The following is a 17,215-nucleotide window of genomic DNA, read 5'->3' on the forward strand; positions in this document are numbered from 1 at the left end:
CTATTTGTCCTCCTCAGCTTTAGGCCCCAAATAAAGAAGTTTCATTTACCTATCATAGCAACTAGGAGCAGTTACCATGGGTGGAACGATGTGCAACTCTTGACTTATTCAAGAGCTACTCATTTCTTTCAGAGGACTCTCCCATCTAGGCTGTGCTTTATGAACTATAGATTGGTCAAGCATATTTCAAGCTAGTCCATTGTGTGACTGCTGTGTATGTGGCGAACGTACGGTTCAGGGCAAACCCAGAAGAATTGCATTAATTCAATAAACTATGAGTAACGATATTGTACCAACACAGCCAAAGCAAGCTTTTTTTTTTCACTTGTTTTACCTGCTTAATTAAGAGCCTTCTGAAAAAAGGGGTGGGGCTAGAGAAGGGGGTAATAAATCTAGACTATGAACTCCCTGAGTGGATGAGTGCTGCAGACTCTCGGCCCTTTTATTTTGACATAGCTAGGAACTGCCAGTCGCCATTCTTGAATAAATAGTTATTGTGTAACCAGAACAAGGCCACCTCACAAATGGTTTTGATGCTTCAGATACAGAGCAGCCCTGAAACAGAGGCTTGAAGGTCATTATGATCCAAGCCAAAAATTTACAACAATAATACTTCTCCCTCTTAGAGGGGGTTGGATCAGCTGGGAGAGAGATGTACAGACCTAGAATTTTGGTTAGACGATGACAAAGTAATCAGATTATTCCCTAGTCTGGAGGAAGGAGAGATACCAATGGCAGGCCTATCATGATACACCAAGCTCTCTACCCTAGCTAACAAGGCACTCACTGCCTCTTCCCCCCAGCCTGCCCCAAGGACTAAGAGAGGTCGCAGAGCTTCAGTGGGCCAGAAAGCAGAGCACTCCGGCAGCTAAATAATTCATGGAGGTGCGGTTTGCTCAGACTGCCATTTCCGCAGCGGCAGAAAAATTGCTGCCAGTACGAAAGGCTCTCTGGCCAAGAGATGTAGGCCCTGAACTTGGCATGACCTCCAGCCCACCATATATTAATTGAGGCACTCCAGAAAAGTTTGTTAGGGCTGATGTGTTTTGAAAATAATGTCACACTTCAAAAGACATTATGGTCGTTTCATGTCTCCTGCTTGAGAAACACCTCAAGCATAATGACAAACTTTGTGGAGCATTTCAGCAAATAGGCTATGTAGCACTTTTTTTTAGAGTTGTTAAAGAGAGCTCAAGATGTTAGATGGACTAATAAACTGCTGCTCAATTTTTTTTTAATTAAATTGTCATTTTTGACAGAATACAATATGGTTATAGCTAGAACACCGGCTTTGTTGATACTTTTTCAGCCTATAGAAGTGGAATATGCCGAAATATTTCTTGGAGGATCTCAGCATACTACATATATTCACAAACTTTGCTCACCATTCAACTACAAACTTTGTTCACCAGGACAACTACAAACTTGGGCTCTCTACTCAAAATACAATTCTTTGAGGAAGAGGCCTATTGCCACTCCTAAAACTGCCAAATCCATGGTTAGACTATAGCATAAGCTAATAATGTGCAGTTTCTTTTCCATCTCCTTCTTTTAGTTAGAACCATCACATAGTGGCCCAATCTGGCCTGAAATCACTACATAAGGAGGAAGGAAAAATATCCTTCTTCTTAGATACCTTATTTAGGAAAAAAATCACTATCTCTGCCCTGGTGCACCCCCCCCCCCCCCGAGTTTGTAGAAGAGCAAAAAACACACTATCTATACATTTTTATTGGCTGGAAATTCAGAAAATTGTAGCATCAGTGCAGCCAGTGAGTACCAGGCTGAGGAAGGGGCTGGAATAGGCCACAATGCCAACCAGCCATTTCACACTGTACTTCCATAAGAAGGAGAAGAATGAGACAAGCAGAAGATCCCAAGAAGAGTCTGCTGAATCAGACCCATGGGATATCTAGCCCAAGCATTCTTTGTCACACAACGTAGAGTAGCTTCTTTTCTGTTACTCTCAAGTAGCTGGTATTTAAGATACGCTGCTTGTAACTTGGAGGTAACAATCAGCTCTCAAGACAGGTGGCAACTCTGAAATTTTAGCAGGGGGCAGGTAGAGAGTTCTTGATCATCGGACTCCTAAATAATGGAAAATCCCGTTTCTGGACAGACTGAAATGCTATCAGAGCATAGAAAATAGGGCCTTGCCACCTGATTTCTTGAGTTCCACAATATCTGGAACAAAGATGGGGAATTTCATCCAATGATTCTGGGGGGAAATCCTGACCACAAGAAAGAATATTACCACACGCTGAAAAAAAGAGAACGTTGGAGTCAATGTTTACTGCTCCAAAAGGTGTTATAGGTAATATTATTAGTATAAACTACCTAGGCAGAGTATTTGTCTTTTAAGGCAGCCTTAAAAAAAGTTAAAAAAGAAAAGAACAAGAACATTGCCTTGACTGGAACAGAATGCTATGTTCAATACATTGTCCAGAAAATAAATCCTGTGTCAAATCAAAGGATCTGAGTTTTAAAATCACAGAATAATCAAATTCAACAGTGTGGGAAGTCAAACCCTTCCTAAAACTATTAAGCAGCTGAAGCCATCAGTTAGGAAATGTGCAATAAAGAGTCAGAACAGAAATATTTTAATTTTTGCCCTTCTTTTTTTGTCAACTCCTTTGTTCTCAAACTCACAAAAGAATAGGACAAAACACAAGGTCGGAAGCCACTTTTAGGAAAAACATATTTAATTTGTCAGACAACTCTGGATTTAAAAAAGCCTAAAAGAACCACTTCGCCAATCCCAGCTTAAAGAATGCTTGGATGAAACAGCAGTCAGGGACATTCCTCCTTAATCTTCCTGCCATCTACTCACAGCTTGCATCAGCAGAGGGAGATTACATCATTCCTCATTATCAGGACAGAGAATGTTTCACCCAAAAGCTAGAAGCAGACTCATCCCCTGGCAAGGCGCCCAACATCCTTCTCAGCAAGACGGGCCGAAATCATGACTCAATGCAAGCCTATTCAAGGCTAGCCATTGTTTGAGTCAGTATAAACTTGGTCCTTCCTCTTCCTGAGCAGACTCTAGAGGCAGGATAAGGTCCTTCTTCTGACAGTACAGGACAGCCTTTCCAATCAGAACACGGTCGAAAGAACATTCCTGGAGTTGCTGTCCCAGCACATTTGGAGGATGCTAGGTTGGAGAAGGCTGGAAAAGAATCTGCCTGCACAAAATGCTTAAGATAAAAGTAGGCTTAACTTCAGAGGATACCAGTCTACAAGCCCAGGAGAAGACCTGATTAAAAGGTATGGCAAGAAGTTAGCAGTGCTTCTCTTATCAAGGTAGTTTCCTCTTCCTGCCAGCATACGAGAGAGAAACAGCACCCCTTTTCTGCCCAAAGTGGGAAGAGGAAGCAAAGAGAAAAGTGATGATGCTAGTAGCATGAAGACAGGCAGGCCATAAGCCAGGAACTAGCACCAAAAGGCACAAAGAGGAAGTGGGATATCACAAACAGGCCTGAGGGCATGTTAAATAGATTGATTGTGGCACAAAACTGCATCTCAGAAGCCCCCTCATCGGAGGCAGTTGGGAGACAAATCTACACAGGGGGAAGCGCATTATTTCAGAGCAAAGCCAGAGCCTGAACATCCCCCAAGGAACAGCACAAAAGATGAGAAAGGACAAGTCAGCAGAATAAAATATCCTGAGTGGATGTGACTCATTCTCACCTGGTGAGGACAAGGTAAAGCAAGATGAGTAATGCCAAAAAGAAACAATTACATTTCTGTAGTGAGACTGCCGCTCCCAGTTGCTCTTGAGGCTAGGTCTGATAGCATTCATTCCATAACAAAATTCCAGTTCAACAGCATAATCCTTTAAAATTGAAATAGTTTGTGAAGTTATGTAACACCGCCCACCTCTTGTGCTGCTGAGCCCTCTGGCCTCTCCTTGCAATTAAATTCCTGCACTTTCCTTCATAGTTCTGCAGCTTTTCCCAATCTAGGCCCTCCAGCTACCTTGCATTCCCACTCCCACGCTGGCTGAGATGATAGTTACAATCCTTCAGATCTAGAGAAGATCAAGTCAAGGAAGGCTTACCCTTACTAAAAGCACAACTGGCAATGAATCCTTTTGACAAAACAGTTACTGATAACAGTCTTGGAAATCCCACCATTTTATACTTCATAAAATGAAAGTACCATTTTAATGTTTGTCTCTGCTTATAGCTTCCCTCTTTAATGTCCACTGATGCCTCCAACATGTTCAACCACCAAGGTGGTTGTCAACACTATGTCAAATAAGAATGTTTAGATGCTGACCACAATATAAAATAGATCCTCCCCACTGCATACACACATTCAAAGTAAAATACAAGCATTTTTTAAAAAGTATATGGCCTTAATTTGCATAATGGGGAGGGGACAATAGAAGAGGAGACACTAAGGATTCCAAGAACAACATCATGATGTCACATTCCAGGGCTTGGTCCAAAGGCAGAAGGATTAGGAGAAAGCATATCATACTTCATATAAGAGTCCAAGAGTTCTTGCTGCATTTGACCAGTTTCTCTCCATTAAGAAGAATGACCTCTATTAAGAAGAACTGGAGTGATACCCTTCTAATTTCCAAAGCACTCTCTTGTGGGAGTGGGCATGAGATGGGAAGATTCAGGAGGCATCTATTCATCCATCAAGAGGCTGAATTGTATATTGTAGATTGGAACTTCTCAGTACTGGTAACACCATATTCGTACAAGATGAACAAGATTCAACACACTGAACATGGTCCATCATTGGTGGGGTGAAACTGAGAGAGGGCCTCAAAGTACTGGCAGAACAGAGGTGGAATTATAAATTTGACTGAAGGCTCCAAGGAGAATAGAAGTCCCACTGTTCAGAACACAGAACAGGAGATGGCATCCTGACCCAGTGACCCAGATTTACTGTAACAGATGTCAAGCAGAACACTTGGTTTATGCATGAGAAAAAGAAACTGGATTGCCTCAGCGACCAAGATGAAATTTTCTCAGTTCCCAGGATGACATCTCCATCTCTTTCTGAGGCCTTGCCCCAGTTATATGCTCCTTTGTGAAGGCAGGCTTTACAAGCATCTTCAAGGAACAGGATGTGCGGATATCAGGACTCAAGACTTCTACCATCTGTTCTTGCTATATGGAGAGGAAGCCTAAGACAAAACAAGACATTAAATTGTTAGGTTCTTTACATTAGGAAAGGTATTTGATTCAGAAGAAGTAACTGAATGTAAGTTGAAAGAGACAGACTGATCAATTTTACCCACAGTGTATAAGCTGACAGCAGCAGCAGGAAGGTCAGATCCACTAATTATATCAGTTGTTGGATGGGACAAGAATTCAGTTGCTCCTAAGATTACAACAGAATAAACCAAGGCTCACCATTTTACTCACCTGCCCATTCCTTCCATCTTTCTGAGCCAATGCTTGCTTACTCTGTGAAATATAGGCATCATCAGCACGCAGGGTAGAATTGGCACTGCCCATCACTTGGCTGTTGGCTGTAGCACGAGGGAGGATGACATCGTAAGGGGCATCCAACTGGAACCAACAAAAAGAATAAATATGAAAAATGGAGTAAAAAGTATAATCAGAAAGGGAACCATGTTTTTGAAACATGGCTGCAATTTCAAAAGAAGCCAAACCTGTATTGCTGATGCCAAAATATTTGTGATGCACTAAAAAAGGCTTTTCAGAGACTTATATTTTCTCATTTCCTAACACAGTTTATAGGCTTAGATTCTCACTAAGCTCTATCAAACGAGCCCTGGCATCTTTTAACTTTGGTATTCTATGCTGTAGGTTTAGAATTGTGCAGGGGAAAATTGAATAGAACAAGAACAAGGAAGACTGAGATATTTCAAAGGCAAACCACTGTTAGTTAACTAGTAATTAAAAGGCACTATTCCGGAACAGTGAGCATAATTTATACCATTTCACTTGAGACCCTCAACTGAAAGTTTCAAACCTTTTCTGAACCCCTAAGCCTCCTGACTCCTTAATTGTACAAGATCAAAACTTTAATAAACTGCTGTAGAAAACCTGGTTCTCACAGGAAGCACCTGAGGCACTAGATCTAATGTAGGCAACATCATCTCAGGTGAGAGTAACTATAATTGAACAGCTCTTCATGACCTAAGCTATATGTGAGCTAAACCTCCTCTGCTTAGGAAAACAGAGATCAAGGGAATTTGCCATCTCACATCCTTCTGTGTTTGGGAACTACGCTTTAAATAGTTGCAATTACAATGTTTGTTTTTTTTAATATATTTTTGTTGTATAATGTTTTTTTCTTTCCTTGAATATTTCTGTATGGTAAGTTATTCATTTTTATTTTATTTGCATTATTTTATTTTATGTGTCTTTAAAAATTGACCAATGAAAACTATATATACAAAAAGAAATAAGATTAAAAAAAGAAAACAAAAAATTTGCAACCTTAGATTAAACATTAAAAACATTAAAACATTAAAAACATTAAAAAAAGAAACAGCCATGAGACTATCCAGCTCTTATTTACTGAATCCATACCCTCAAGGGACCCCTGCTTGTGATACCCCTTTTCCAACATCTACCTGACATAATTTCTGGATTTAACATTTCAGACAAGCCTCCACCTCTCTGGTCAGGCAGTCTCTTCTACTGACAGACTTTTATAGGTGTGGTTTGTTTTAAGTCTACCACACAACAAATTAAGCTACAGACAAGCAAGATTAGAAGGAGAAGCAGCTGCCAGCACAACCACACTTTCACTTACAGGCCCTTTGTGCATTAAAGTCATCTCCGTGGGCTGATAGACACTTGTCAGGAGCTGGCCATTGTATCCGCTGTATGGGGACACAGGCTTTTTAGCTGGAAAAAGAGAAACCGCAGGACAATAACATTTAAATACACCATCCCAAACATTTTCCAAAGGCAAAACTAGGTAGCATGGGTTGAATGACAAGCTCTGGAGAAGAACGCTGGTCAATTAACTTGCCTAAGATAACCGGTTTCTATATTTAACATTATGTTGATTTTCTAGCATGACCTCATAGGAAAGCTTCCCTTGAGACTCTAAGGTCTCATGTGAAATAAGAGAAAGATTATACTAAAAACAACTTTTGGGCCACATTTCCATGGATCTTCCTATGCCAAGAGCCACTACTGTAGAGTTAAAGATCTAATTACTCGTGGGAAAGTGATGTGTGTGTGAATTATCATGTTATTCCAGATCCAATCATAAAATCATGCCTAGGCAGTTTTTCTAGATTCACTATCTTCGTTTAGATTTAGGCAGTGATCCCACTTCCCTGGCTTTAGTAACTGCCAGGCATATTGCAATACAGCAGCGGGAGCTTTCCCTAGCTCTGGCAAAGGTGGCATTAAAATCGTAGCACACTGGATTGGTGTGTCCTGCTACTTTTATAGCTCCAGGAGCAGGGGGAGAGAGAGAGAGAGAGAGAGAAACTTTAACAAACAGACCTACAAGTCCATACAGAAGTTCATACTTAAAAAAACCAAAAAAAAAGCTAAACCCTTACAGCTATACCCCAGATTATGCACACACATATACACCCTGCATACGCACACAGCTATATTTCTTTCAAGTGACTTCTTGCTGCTTGGAAGCACCGACTGATCAATGCAGTCCAATGAAATAGCCATCAGAAGGCTGCTGGGATTTTTGTTTCATAAGCCACCCATAAAACAAAGCCTTGTTTGTGGGTAGCTATAGACAAAGTAAGTTTTAATGAGCCCAAGGAGCTTGGAGACTTTCCGTGAATAAGAAAATCCATCTGGATTTATGGCACTCCAGAGGCATTGTTGGTTGTCTTGATGCTCTGAAGTTCAGCTCTCTCCAGCCCCAGCAATATGGCTGATGTAATCAGTAAGCCGACAATAAACCATAATTTCAAACTGACGCATGGGCCTAAAATAAATCATGCTTATTATACTGAGCCCATTTGTACGTGATACATAATCAACAAGTTCTATACTGCGTTGCATCTGATCTTAGCCTAAAGGCCAGTTTCTCTTCAAATCATATAAACCAAAAAGGTGGACCTAGCTACCTGATGTGCTATTCTAAACTGATTTTACCTTAGCTGAAAATAGTTTTAATATGGTATCTTGGTTTTTATTTATAGTATTACATTTTTATATCTCTCAGCAGGCAAAGATTCTGGGCTTTTCAAAAATTAGGGATATTTCTGAAGGCATGAGCCTAGAAATCTTGCAAATAATAAATTTACATCCCAGTTATCACTATATAAACTAAGATGTATATTTATTTCCTCCCACTTAAATACAGCGTTAAATCTTTATTTTATTCTATGTGTAAATTTTAAGACAGAAAACCCCAAGTCATTTAGCAGCTCAGATTTAGCAAAGCCTGCCTGAATTTTCATGATCCTATGAAAAATATAGCTCCATCTAGCTACTGTTCAACATGTAGCATAGTTAGAAAATTCAACTACAAAATGAGAGGAGACAAGAAATAAGATCATAGAAGAGAAACCAGATGGCCAGTTTGCTTGGATCAATGCTATCTAAACTTCCTACCCCACAAGTATGCCACAATGACAGTACCATTCTTGTGCAAATTACAGGATATATAGAGCCACCGGGAATCTACAAATACAGGGAACCATAGCAGCACACCATGAGATAGGGAAAGAGTAGTGAACCTGATTCTCTATCACCACCATGTGCATCCATTCCCTCATCTTCTCCAGCTGGGTCACAGATACTGATGATCATGATACCCACCCATAGGCAACATTGTGCTAAAAAAAGGAAGTGGGGAAGCAGAGCAAATGCACCCATTTTTCAGTAATCATGTTTATGCCTACATAAAAACATGGTGGGTTAAGTTTAGCAAGCATAACCCAGAATGCAGTTCCTTTGGATACACTGTGTCTTTTCCTGGTCTCCTCACCAATAGCTCATGGGCCAAAGCCTACCTGAAGAAGGTTCATCCATTGAGAAAGCTTTGTTCTCCACGAACATGCTTTGGGATTTCTGTTCCTTGAGGATTGTTTCATAGCCAACCCCTCGTGTGGGGTAGACATCATCCTCATAGGCCTGCTCTGGTCCTGGTTTGATTACCTGAGAAATCTCAGGGATAACATAAAACAAAACAAAAACAGAGGCATTGGAGACAAGGGCAATAGCCAATGTGGGGTCATCCCAAGTTGATCTCTGTTCCTGCTGGTTGCCATAAACATACATAACAATCCATACTATCCAGATGGCCATGGAAAAGGAAGTAGTGAGGAGGATGAAGACAGCATGCTTTCTCCAGTGCTTGTAATGCCCACACAAGACAGGCCAAGTAGCAATGAAAGTAGCTACTTGCAGGAACATTACGTAGATCAGTGCCATGACAAAGTCCTCATTCTTCAGTTCACAAGGATCCTTGGATGTACCATCAGTCCTCACCACAGTAATAATAAGCCATTCAGCATTGATTATGATCTCAACCAAGACAAGGACCAAGGCCATGCCAAAGGTGACCCACCCCCGAGGCCCGGTGTTCTGTCGTGCAAAGAAATTGAGGCTGAGGGTATGGGCAGCCAGGCAGGAGAAGCAGATAGCAAAGAGGACACCAAAGAGGAAGCGTCTTGAAGCACATGTTGAGAAGTCTTGCTTGACTATGAAGGCAAAGGTCAAGCAGAAAAGCCCAAAAGTGCCCAACAGAAAGAAAGCTTGAGTCCCTACTAAGCTCTTCTTCCGGTAGTCTTGAATAAAAGGCACACTGGCCACTAGGACCACAGTGAGGACAAAGCTGGTCACAACACCAAAGCTGGCCACAGCTTCTAACACAATGCCCCAAGCTATAGATAGGTCACAGAGATTGTAGTAGATGGAGTTCAAGTCCTTGCCACATCCTGGTGGTGGTGATGGTGGTGGTGGTGAAGTCACTTGAGCTAAGCATGTTTTCATGGGAAGCACAAGAAGCCAAAGACATGGCAGTAGTGTCCTGGGTGCAGCCATCATGGTGGAATGATGGTAAATATTCTTGGCTCTTCAGAAAAGAACTAAAAAATGAAAAAAAGAAAAGATACAGTCTATATGAAAATGCATGAGGTATTTTGAATCATGTACCAAGGATCACACTCCAAAAGTGGACAGAACCAGGACAAAGTAGGGTCTATTAAACCTGAATAAAATAAATACTATCCAAATGATTACTTTCTCTACTTAATACCTTACTCCTTGTGCCACATTAAACATTATAATACAGTGGTAACCTTTAGAAGGGCTATGCATGCAGGGTTTTGGAGGCCCATATGAAGCCTTGAGGCCTCAGGGTGAGTCCTCCAACTCCATTCTAGTGATAGTACAGGCCTATGTTGTTTAGACCTCTTTGGTTCACCTCTTCAAGTACCTTTAAGAGCACTGCCAGGCTTTAGCAAGCCAAAGGAAAAGTTGTCTGCCTGTGTTGATTATTACCCTTAGTAATACTGGTGAAGATAGAAATGTTGTTTACAGGAGTGGGGGAGGATAGGCAAGGATCAAGGTTCATTTGATACAGCACTAGTACTTGAAAGCACCTTTCCATGAGGGCCAAACTACATGTTCCAGAGGACAGCTAAATTTAGAACTTTTAAGTAGTTACAAGAGCCTTCAAGTTAATTAAAGTAACTGTGCTGGGTGATTGAATGCTATTTATGAGCCTTATCCAGCTTGATGACTCTCTGAAAGTTTAAGTTCCATTGCCACCAACCATGGGCCATGCTGGCTGGGGCTTAAAAAACATTGTACTCCAATACATCTGGAAGATAATGTATTGGGAGAAGGATGGCTCAACCCTTTATCCTGAGTTGCTTCTTAAATCTAGATCACAGGAGGCTAATAGTTAAGTTAATTTCCTAATCTTTGTAGCTCATTTAGCTATTATCAGCAGCACTCAGATCAATTTAAGGGCCCCTGGGCCTGCAGTTTCATAAAGCCAGGAAATCCAGTAGTAGGTATCCAACACAACATTGATTTTGTGTCTAGTTTAAAAGAACTGCAGCCAATATGGCCAGTCAGTGGCTGCCTTTCCATGACACAGACTCAAACTAGCTAGCCACTTTTAACCTAATGGTTGACCAAGCCTATGTAAATAGTTCATGGCTCAGTGAACACAGAAGACTAGATTAACTCCATAAACTAGAGTAAAACTGATTCTGGGTAAAGCATGATGTGAACACAACCAACAAGGGGGTACATAGGTCAATGATTTGATTGCTATAAGGCAATTCTTTATATTTCTATCTCACCCTGTTCTGAGGTTTACAACACAATTACAAACTTAAAGCAGTCTGAAGGACTGTACTGAAAAAGTATTATAAAACTGAACTGTAGAAGTACAAATCAAATCCTAAACAAAAAATTTTTTAAAACCTTAAGAGAATCTGGCCAATGCAACCAATTAAAATTGAAGGCTGGTAGAAAGAAAAAAGCCATCCTCTGATGCCAAAACCTACAAGCAGCTGATTTTCAGAAAGGCTCAGCATAGGGCAGACAATGGCAATAGCCACCAAGCAGGTGGCCTGCCTAGATTAGAAGGAGAGGCTTTTCACTCCCCTCTCCCATTCCAGTTTCCGGGGCAATCAACATATTAGAACCATACAAGAGGTAGACAGGGTATCCTGTCGACGGGAAAGCGCTGGTTCCAAGCCTTGCACTGTCACAAAGGCTGCCCAGAATCATTTCCCTTGCACCAAGTCAAGACACTAACCCCACTAGCTCAGTAATACACACATTGACTAGGAGTTTTTCTTCCTCCTTCCTAGAAATGGCCAAAATTAGTTGTTCTACCAATAGCCTGCTTTCGGTTGCTACTGGAAAAGCCCAAGCGCTGAACAATATTAATGTAAACATTTACAAAGGTTCAAACCAAGCTCATGAGAGAGGCCTTTCCTTCTCCTGCAGGCCAGGAGAAAAGGTCTGCATCATCTCCCCCTTCATCGGCTAAGGCATAGCAGAGCTGCTACTGACAGACCATGAAGTCTGCAGGGGGAAAAGGAGGCTGACTGCTTCGAAAATGCAGCTCTGACGGAGGGAGAGAGAATGTATATACTCCACATAAAGAACCTCTTTTGGGGAACAACCATAACAACAAGAACTCCCTCCCTCCCCCCCAGCACTGTAAAACATTTCCCAGATTGGCTGTGTTCCTCTGAAATATCATCCTCCAACCCTCTCTTGGGCTCTCATTCAGGCCTGCTTGGTTCCCAGGCTCAAAGGAGTCCATGTAATTCCTAAAGAGGGAAACTCTCTCACATGCCCTCCAAATCTGATTACTGCATGACCAGGATTGATCAGGGCTAATTTGTGTTCCAGGGGCTTGGTACCTGGGAGCTCAGTAGACTTTGGTTTCCTCTCTATTTAGAAGGCAGCTCCCTCTATAAGCCCCAGCTTTTCCTCTGGGAATGTAGATCCTCCTCATATCTATGGAGACAGGATTATTTGGGTCTAAAAGGCAGCCAGCCAACACAAGCTACCTTCCAGTTCCATTGGAGGAAGCTCTTTGGGCTGTTTCTGCTCAGCCAAACTATCATCCCATTTGCTGAACCTTACAACCTAGAGATGAACCCTTAAACCAGTGTTGTCCAAACTTGGCCACTTTAAGATGAGTGGACTTCAACTCCCAGTATTCAATTCCCCAACCCCCATGGCTGGCTGGGGAATTCTGGGAGTTGAAGTCCACTCATCTTAAAGTGGCCAAGTTTGGACAACACTGCCTTAAACCCTGTCCATATCAAGCTTTTCACATTCTACCACTAGTAATCTTGACACCAAAGGCCTTTTGTTAAAGGAGCCATACATCTGAATGTCAGAACATAAAACAACAGCTTTTATCAGAGATACCTTAAAGGGCCCTTTTGCTAACTCAGATCAGGAATTCACTGAGCCCTTAGCATACACTTGTAAGATATTATTTCCATTCAATGTGGAATCCCAGTGGTTTGGATAAAAATTTGAGAATCTCAGCTTTAAATTTAGTTTTTTTCAATACTGTACTCTACCTCTGGAGTTGTAAGCATATGAATCCTGTTTGCAAACAGCTAAAAAAATCAGTATTAATCCAGAGAAGTTCTAAACCGTGGTTGAGCAAGAAGACATCGTACCAATGAATTTCCTGTCCAGTTGATTTCTGTTTACTTAGTCTCCATGAATATTCTGCCACTATTTCTGGAAAAAGATTTTGTACCAGTAACAACCTAACAGCCCAAAATCTAACAGCTAGCCCACATTCCATCATTGTCTCTGGATGATGGTAATGATCCTGTGGAGTTTGGGTTTATAGTTTTTATATAAGTTTTTTAAAAGTCACCAACTTTTTTTAGCAGTGTTTTTATTGTATTTTTTAATACGATAAAAAAATGGCAAGCTAGTAACAGCTTCTCAAGTCTATTAATTCCATGAAAGGCAAGTAGAATACTTACGTGACCTTAGAAGCTCATGTAAATGAGCACTGCATAGTTTGCATCTTCTAGACATCAAAGCTGGATAGGTTTACCATTGTGGAATATTAGACTTTTGGCTTAGAGACGATTTAGCGTTACACTCCAAAAGTTACGGAGTCCCTATGATAGTCTTTTAACACATTCAAGAGCAACCTTAGCAACGGAAGCACCAAACCATCTTAAGCAACTACACACCTTAGGAAGCTTGTAGATTTGCGTGTGACTGAATGTTAACAAATCCCATTTCCATAAATGTGGTCCAAATATAATTCTTCCTTGCTATATAGATGCTTTGGGGCTTTGCTTTCATTGTGGTAGCCATTTCAAAGTGGCTCTTTATCAATGTAGCCCAAAGCCACAAATTCCCTCATGCTTGTGCAAATACATCAACTTTTAAAAAGCACTTTGTTGAGGGATTTAAGTAAAGTACACACACACTTAAACATCAAATATTCCTTTTTTAAATGCATTGTCCTACAACACTTTGAATTACTTATGTAAGCAAAAGCTGTGCTCCCAAATTTAGGAGACTGCTGGGGCATGACTACAACATCCATTGTTTCTTTATTAGCACACTGTTGTGCAACTTCAGTTTAAAGAGCACTATTTGTGGTGAAGCTTAATTCTGTTCTGCCTCTCTTATCAGGAAAAGAGGCAAATATATGATCTCTCGATCTCGATCTCTCTCACACACACACACACACACACACCAAACAATTCATTTTATCTCCCTTCCCAGTGGTAAAAAAAATGTTTGCAAAACATCAAAGTCAGTTTAGGGCATACCACTGATGATCAGAACAAATACAGACCAGAACACCCAGAAATGACACTTTCCAGCATCACCAACACCATCTCCCTGAATAAATTATGGTTCTCTCTATATATTAGGAAGCTACCAATTCCCTAGTTTTAATCTGCTTGCTCCAGCTTGAGAATTAACAACAAAAATGTAGGTATTTCTGGTATTTCAACTCCTGCAAGCCCAAAGTTCATACAACTTGGTCTTTAGAAAAGAGGGCCTGGCAACTTGGCCTGTGTATTCTAACTGTGGTGGAGGTCTTCCATTCTGTGATATTTTAGCATACAAAAGGAGAGATTTTTGTCCTCCTTAATGCATTAGGTCATATGCATGTGATTTTTCTCAGTTCTCACCCTCTGCCATGGTAGTTTCCTCTGCAACAGCTTCCTTGAGCACGTGTGTGTGTGTGTGTGTGTGTGTGTGTAGCTGGATAGCATAGCGGTTAGAACACCACCTTTTGATGCGGGAGACCAGGGTTTGAATCCCAGCTGGTACCTACCTTACAAGTAGGGGTCCTTGGGCAAGGACCCTCTAATGCTTCACCTGCCTACCTCGGATATGAGAGTGATACAAAGAGAGTCATGCTAGCTCAGACATTGCCCAGATTAACAAGGTCCGTGCCAGATATTGGGGAACCAGGACAATCTGATGATAAGTGGGCTACTGGAACAAACCATACATGGACCAGACAAGAAAATCTGGAATTGATGGAATGCTACTACAACAGTAGACCTAATGAGACAGGATATATGAAACATATGAGGGAAATATGGATGGACAGAAGACCTACATCCACGCTGAGAAATAGCTAGTTACCCAATACTTCAACATAGTGAAGAGGAAGCTGCTCTCACAACTTGAGATAGACCAACTACACATTACATCCTGGACTCAGGAAGATCTGAAAGAACAACTGGATGTGCAGCCAGCACCTGAAGCTGGAGCATCACTGCCACCCCCTCCATTACAGAACACAGCAGCTGATACGAGATATGAGATCATGGATAAACTAGCTAGAGTCAACCTTGAGACCAATTACCAAGGCTCAGTGGAGAGGTACCATCAGACAGTATGCTAGAAGATGCCAATAGAGCCCTCACAACAAGTGGGTCAAGAATATGAAGAGCACCTGGCCTGGACATGATCCACACCTACTAGCTAACTAACAGCAGTGCATGAAAGCCTAGCAGCACAGATGAACCAGCTGGTAGCAGCAGACTCCCACCCAGACTGGCTAACACAAGGAAGGACAGTGCTGATCATCAAAAACCCCCATAAGGGAACAGCACCATCCAACTACCAGCCAATAACTGCCTCTCCACAACATGGAAAGTCCTATTGGGCATCATAGCTGCCAAGCTACAGGACCATATGGGCTAGTACATGACCACAGCTCAGAAGGGCATTGGGAACAACACCAGAGGTTCAAAACACCAGTTGCTCATAGATAGAGCAGTTGCCCAAGACTCAAGGTCTACACAACCAATCTGAGTACAGCCTGTATTGACTGCAGGAAAGCCTACGCTCAATGCCACACACATGGATCTGTGAGTGCCTGGCGCTATACAAACTCAAAAGTCAAAAGTCAAGAGGACATTAAGGACCTTCCTCAAGAACTCAATGGGACTGTGGAAGACAACTCAAGACAGCTCACACAAGTGGCCATCAAATGCAGCTATACCAAGGTGATGCACTGTCCCCACTGCTGTTCGGCATAGGCTTGAATCCCCTCAGCCAGATAATCACAAGGGCTGGATGTGGATACAAGCTCAAGAGTGGAACTACCATCAGCACCTCCTCTACGTGGATGACATCAAGCTGTATGCTAAGAGTGAATAAGACATCAACTCGCTAATCCACCTGACATGGATCTACAGTGAGGACACTGGGATGTTATCCAGACTGGAGATGTGTGGCCAGATGGTAGTAAAGAGAGGGAAGGTAATTAAGACTGATGGGGTGGAAATACCAGCAGGGCACATAGCAGACCAGCTACAAGTACTTTGGTATCCCAAGTCACATAGGAACCCCGATGAGGAGGCAAGGAAGACAGCAACATTCAAGTACCACCAAAGGATAAGACAGGTCCTGAAGAGCCAGCTCAATGGGTAGAACAAGATCCATGCCATCAACACATACGCCCTGCCAGTCATCACATACCCTGCCAATATAGTGAGCTGGCCAAAGGAGGACATGGAGGCTGCTGATGTGAAAACCCAGAAGCTCTTCACAATGTATGGAGGTTTCCACTCCAAGTCCAACGCCCAGAGACTGTACACCAGCCAGAAAACGGACGGGCAGGGTCTGCTGAGTGTCAAAGTCACTGTCCTGGATGAAACACAGAGCATCCAGAAGTACATCAGTAAGAGGGCACCCAAAGATGACCTGTTGAGAGAATGCCTGAGGCAGCAGCAGACACAGGAGGAAGTTCAAGCAGAGGAAGTGCCATGGCAAGACAAGACCCTGCAGACAGATAGCTGAGGTGACTGACATTGGGAAATCCTACCAGTGGCTGGAAAGGGCTGGACTAAAAGACAGCACTGAGGCACTCATCACAGCAGCACAAGAACAGACACTAAGCACCAGATCCACAGAAGCAGGGGTCTACCACTCTAGACAGGACCCAAGGTACAGATTGTGCAAAGAGGCCTCAGAGACAGTCCAACACATAGGGGCAAGCTGAACAGCACAACCAGAAGACAGCGGTAGTGACAGATGTAGCGGTGCCAAGTGACAGCAACATCAGGAAGAAGGAGTATGAGAAGCACAACCAAGTAGCTGGCATTGTGTACAGGAACATCTGCAGAGTGTATGGGCTAGACCCTCCCAAGTCCAGAGGGAAATTCCACAGAAGGTTGTGGAGAGTAACAGGGCTAAGATCCTGTGGAACTTCCAGATCCAGATGGACAGGCAGGTAGTAGCCAATCAACTAGACATTGTGATAGTAGACAAGGACCAGAAGACAGTGGTAGTGATAGATG

The 17,215-nt window shown here is 42.2% G+C and overlaps 1 protein-coding gene across 3 annotated transcripts in view; it reads right to left on the reverse strand.

The window, feature by feature from the left end:
• Positions 1 to 402: 402 nt before the first annotated feature.
• GPRC5C (G protein-coupled receptor class C group 5 member C) overlaps positions 403 to 17,215 on the reverse strand; it is a 39,922-nt gene continuing 23,109 nt past the window's right edge. For 2 of the 3 annotated variants that reach the window (XM_025164893.2, XM_025164858.2), the window contains exons 2-5: positions 8,936 to 10,012; positions 6,748 to 6,842; positions 5,385 to 5,531; positions 403 to 5,143 (exon numbers count right to left, since the gene is read on the reverse strand). In XM_025164893.2, the coding sequence (XP_025020661.1) occupies positions 5,111 to 5,143; positions 5,385 to 5,531; positions 6,748 to 6,842; positions 8,936 to 9,971 (1,311 nt within the window). In that variant the 5' untranslated portion in view covers positions 9,972 to 10,012 and the 3' untranslated portion in view covers positions 403 to 5,110. The remainder of the gene's footprint in view (positions 5,144 to 5,384; positions 5,532 to 6,747; positions 6,843 to 8,935; positions 10,013 to 17,215) is intronic. The other variant, XM_007419839.4, reaches the window with a different exon arrangement.

The sequence above is a fragment of the Python bivittatus genome, unplaced genomic scaffold (assembly GCF_059951505.1).
Source record: "Python bivittatus isolate LINGU-HERP-01145 unplaced genomic scaffold, Pbiv_v1 ctg000220_np1212, whole genome shotgun sequence".
In the NCBI taxonomy this organism is placed as follows: Eukaryota; Metazoa; Chordata; class Lepidosauria; order Squamata; family Pythonidae; genus Python; species Python bivittatus.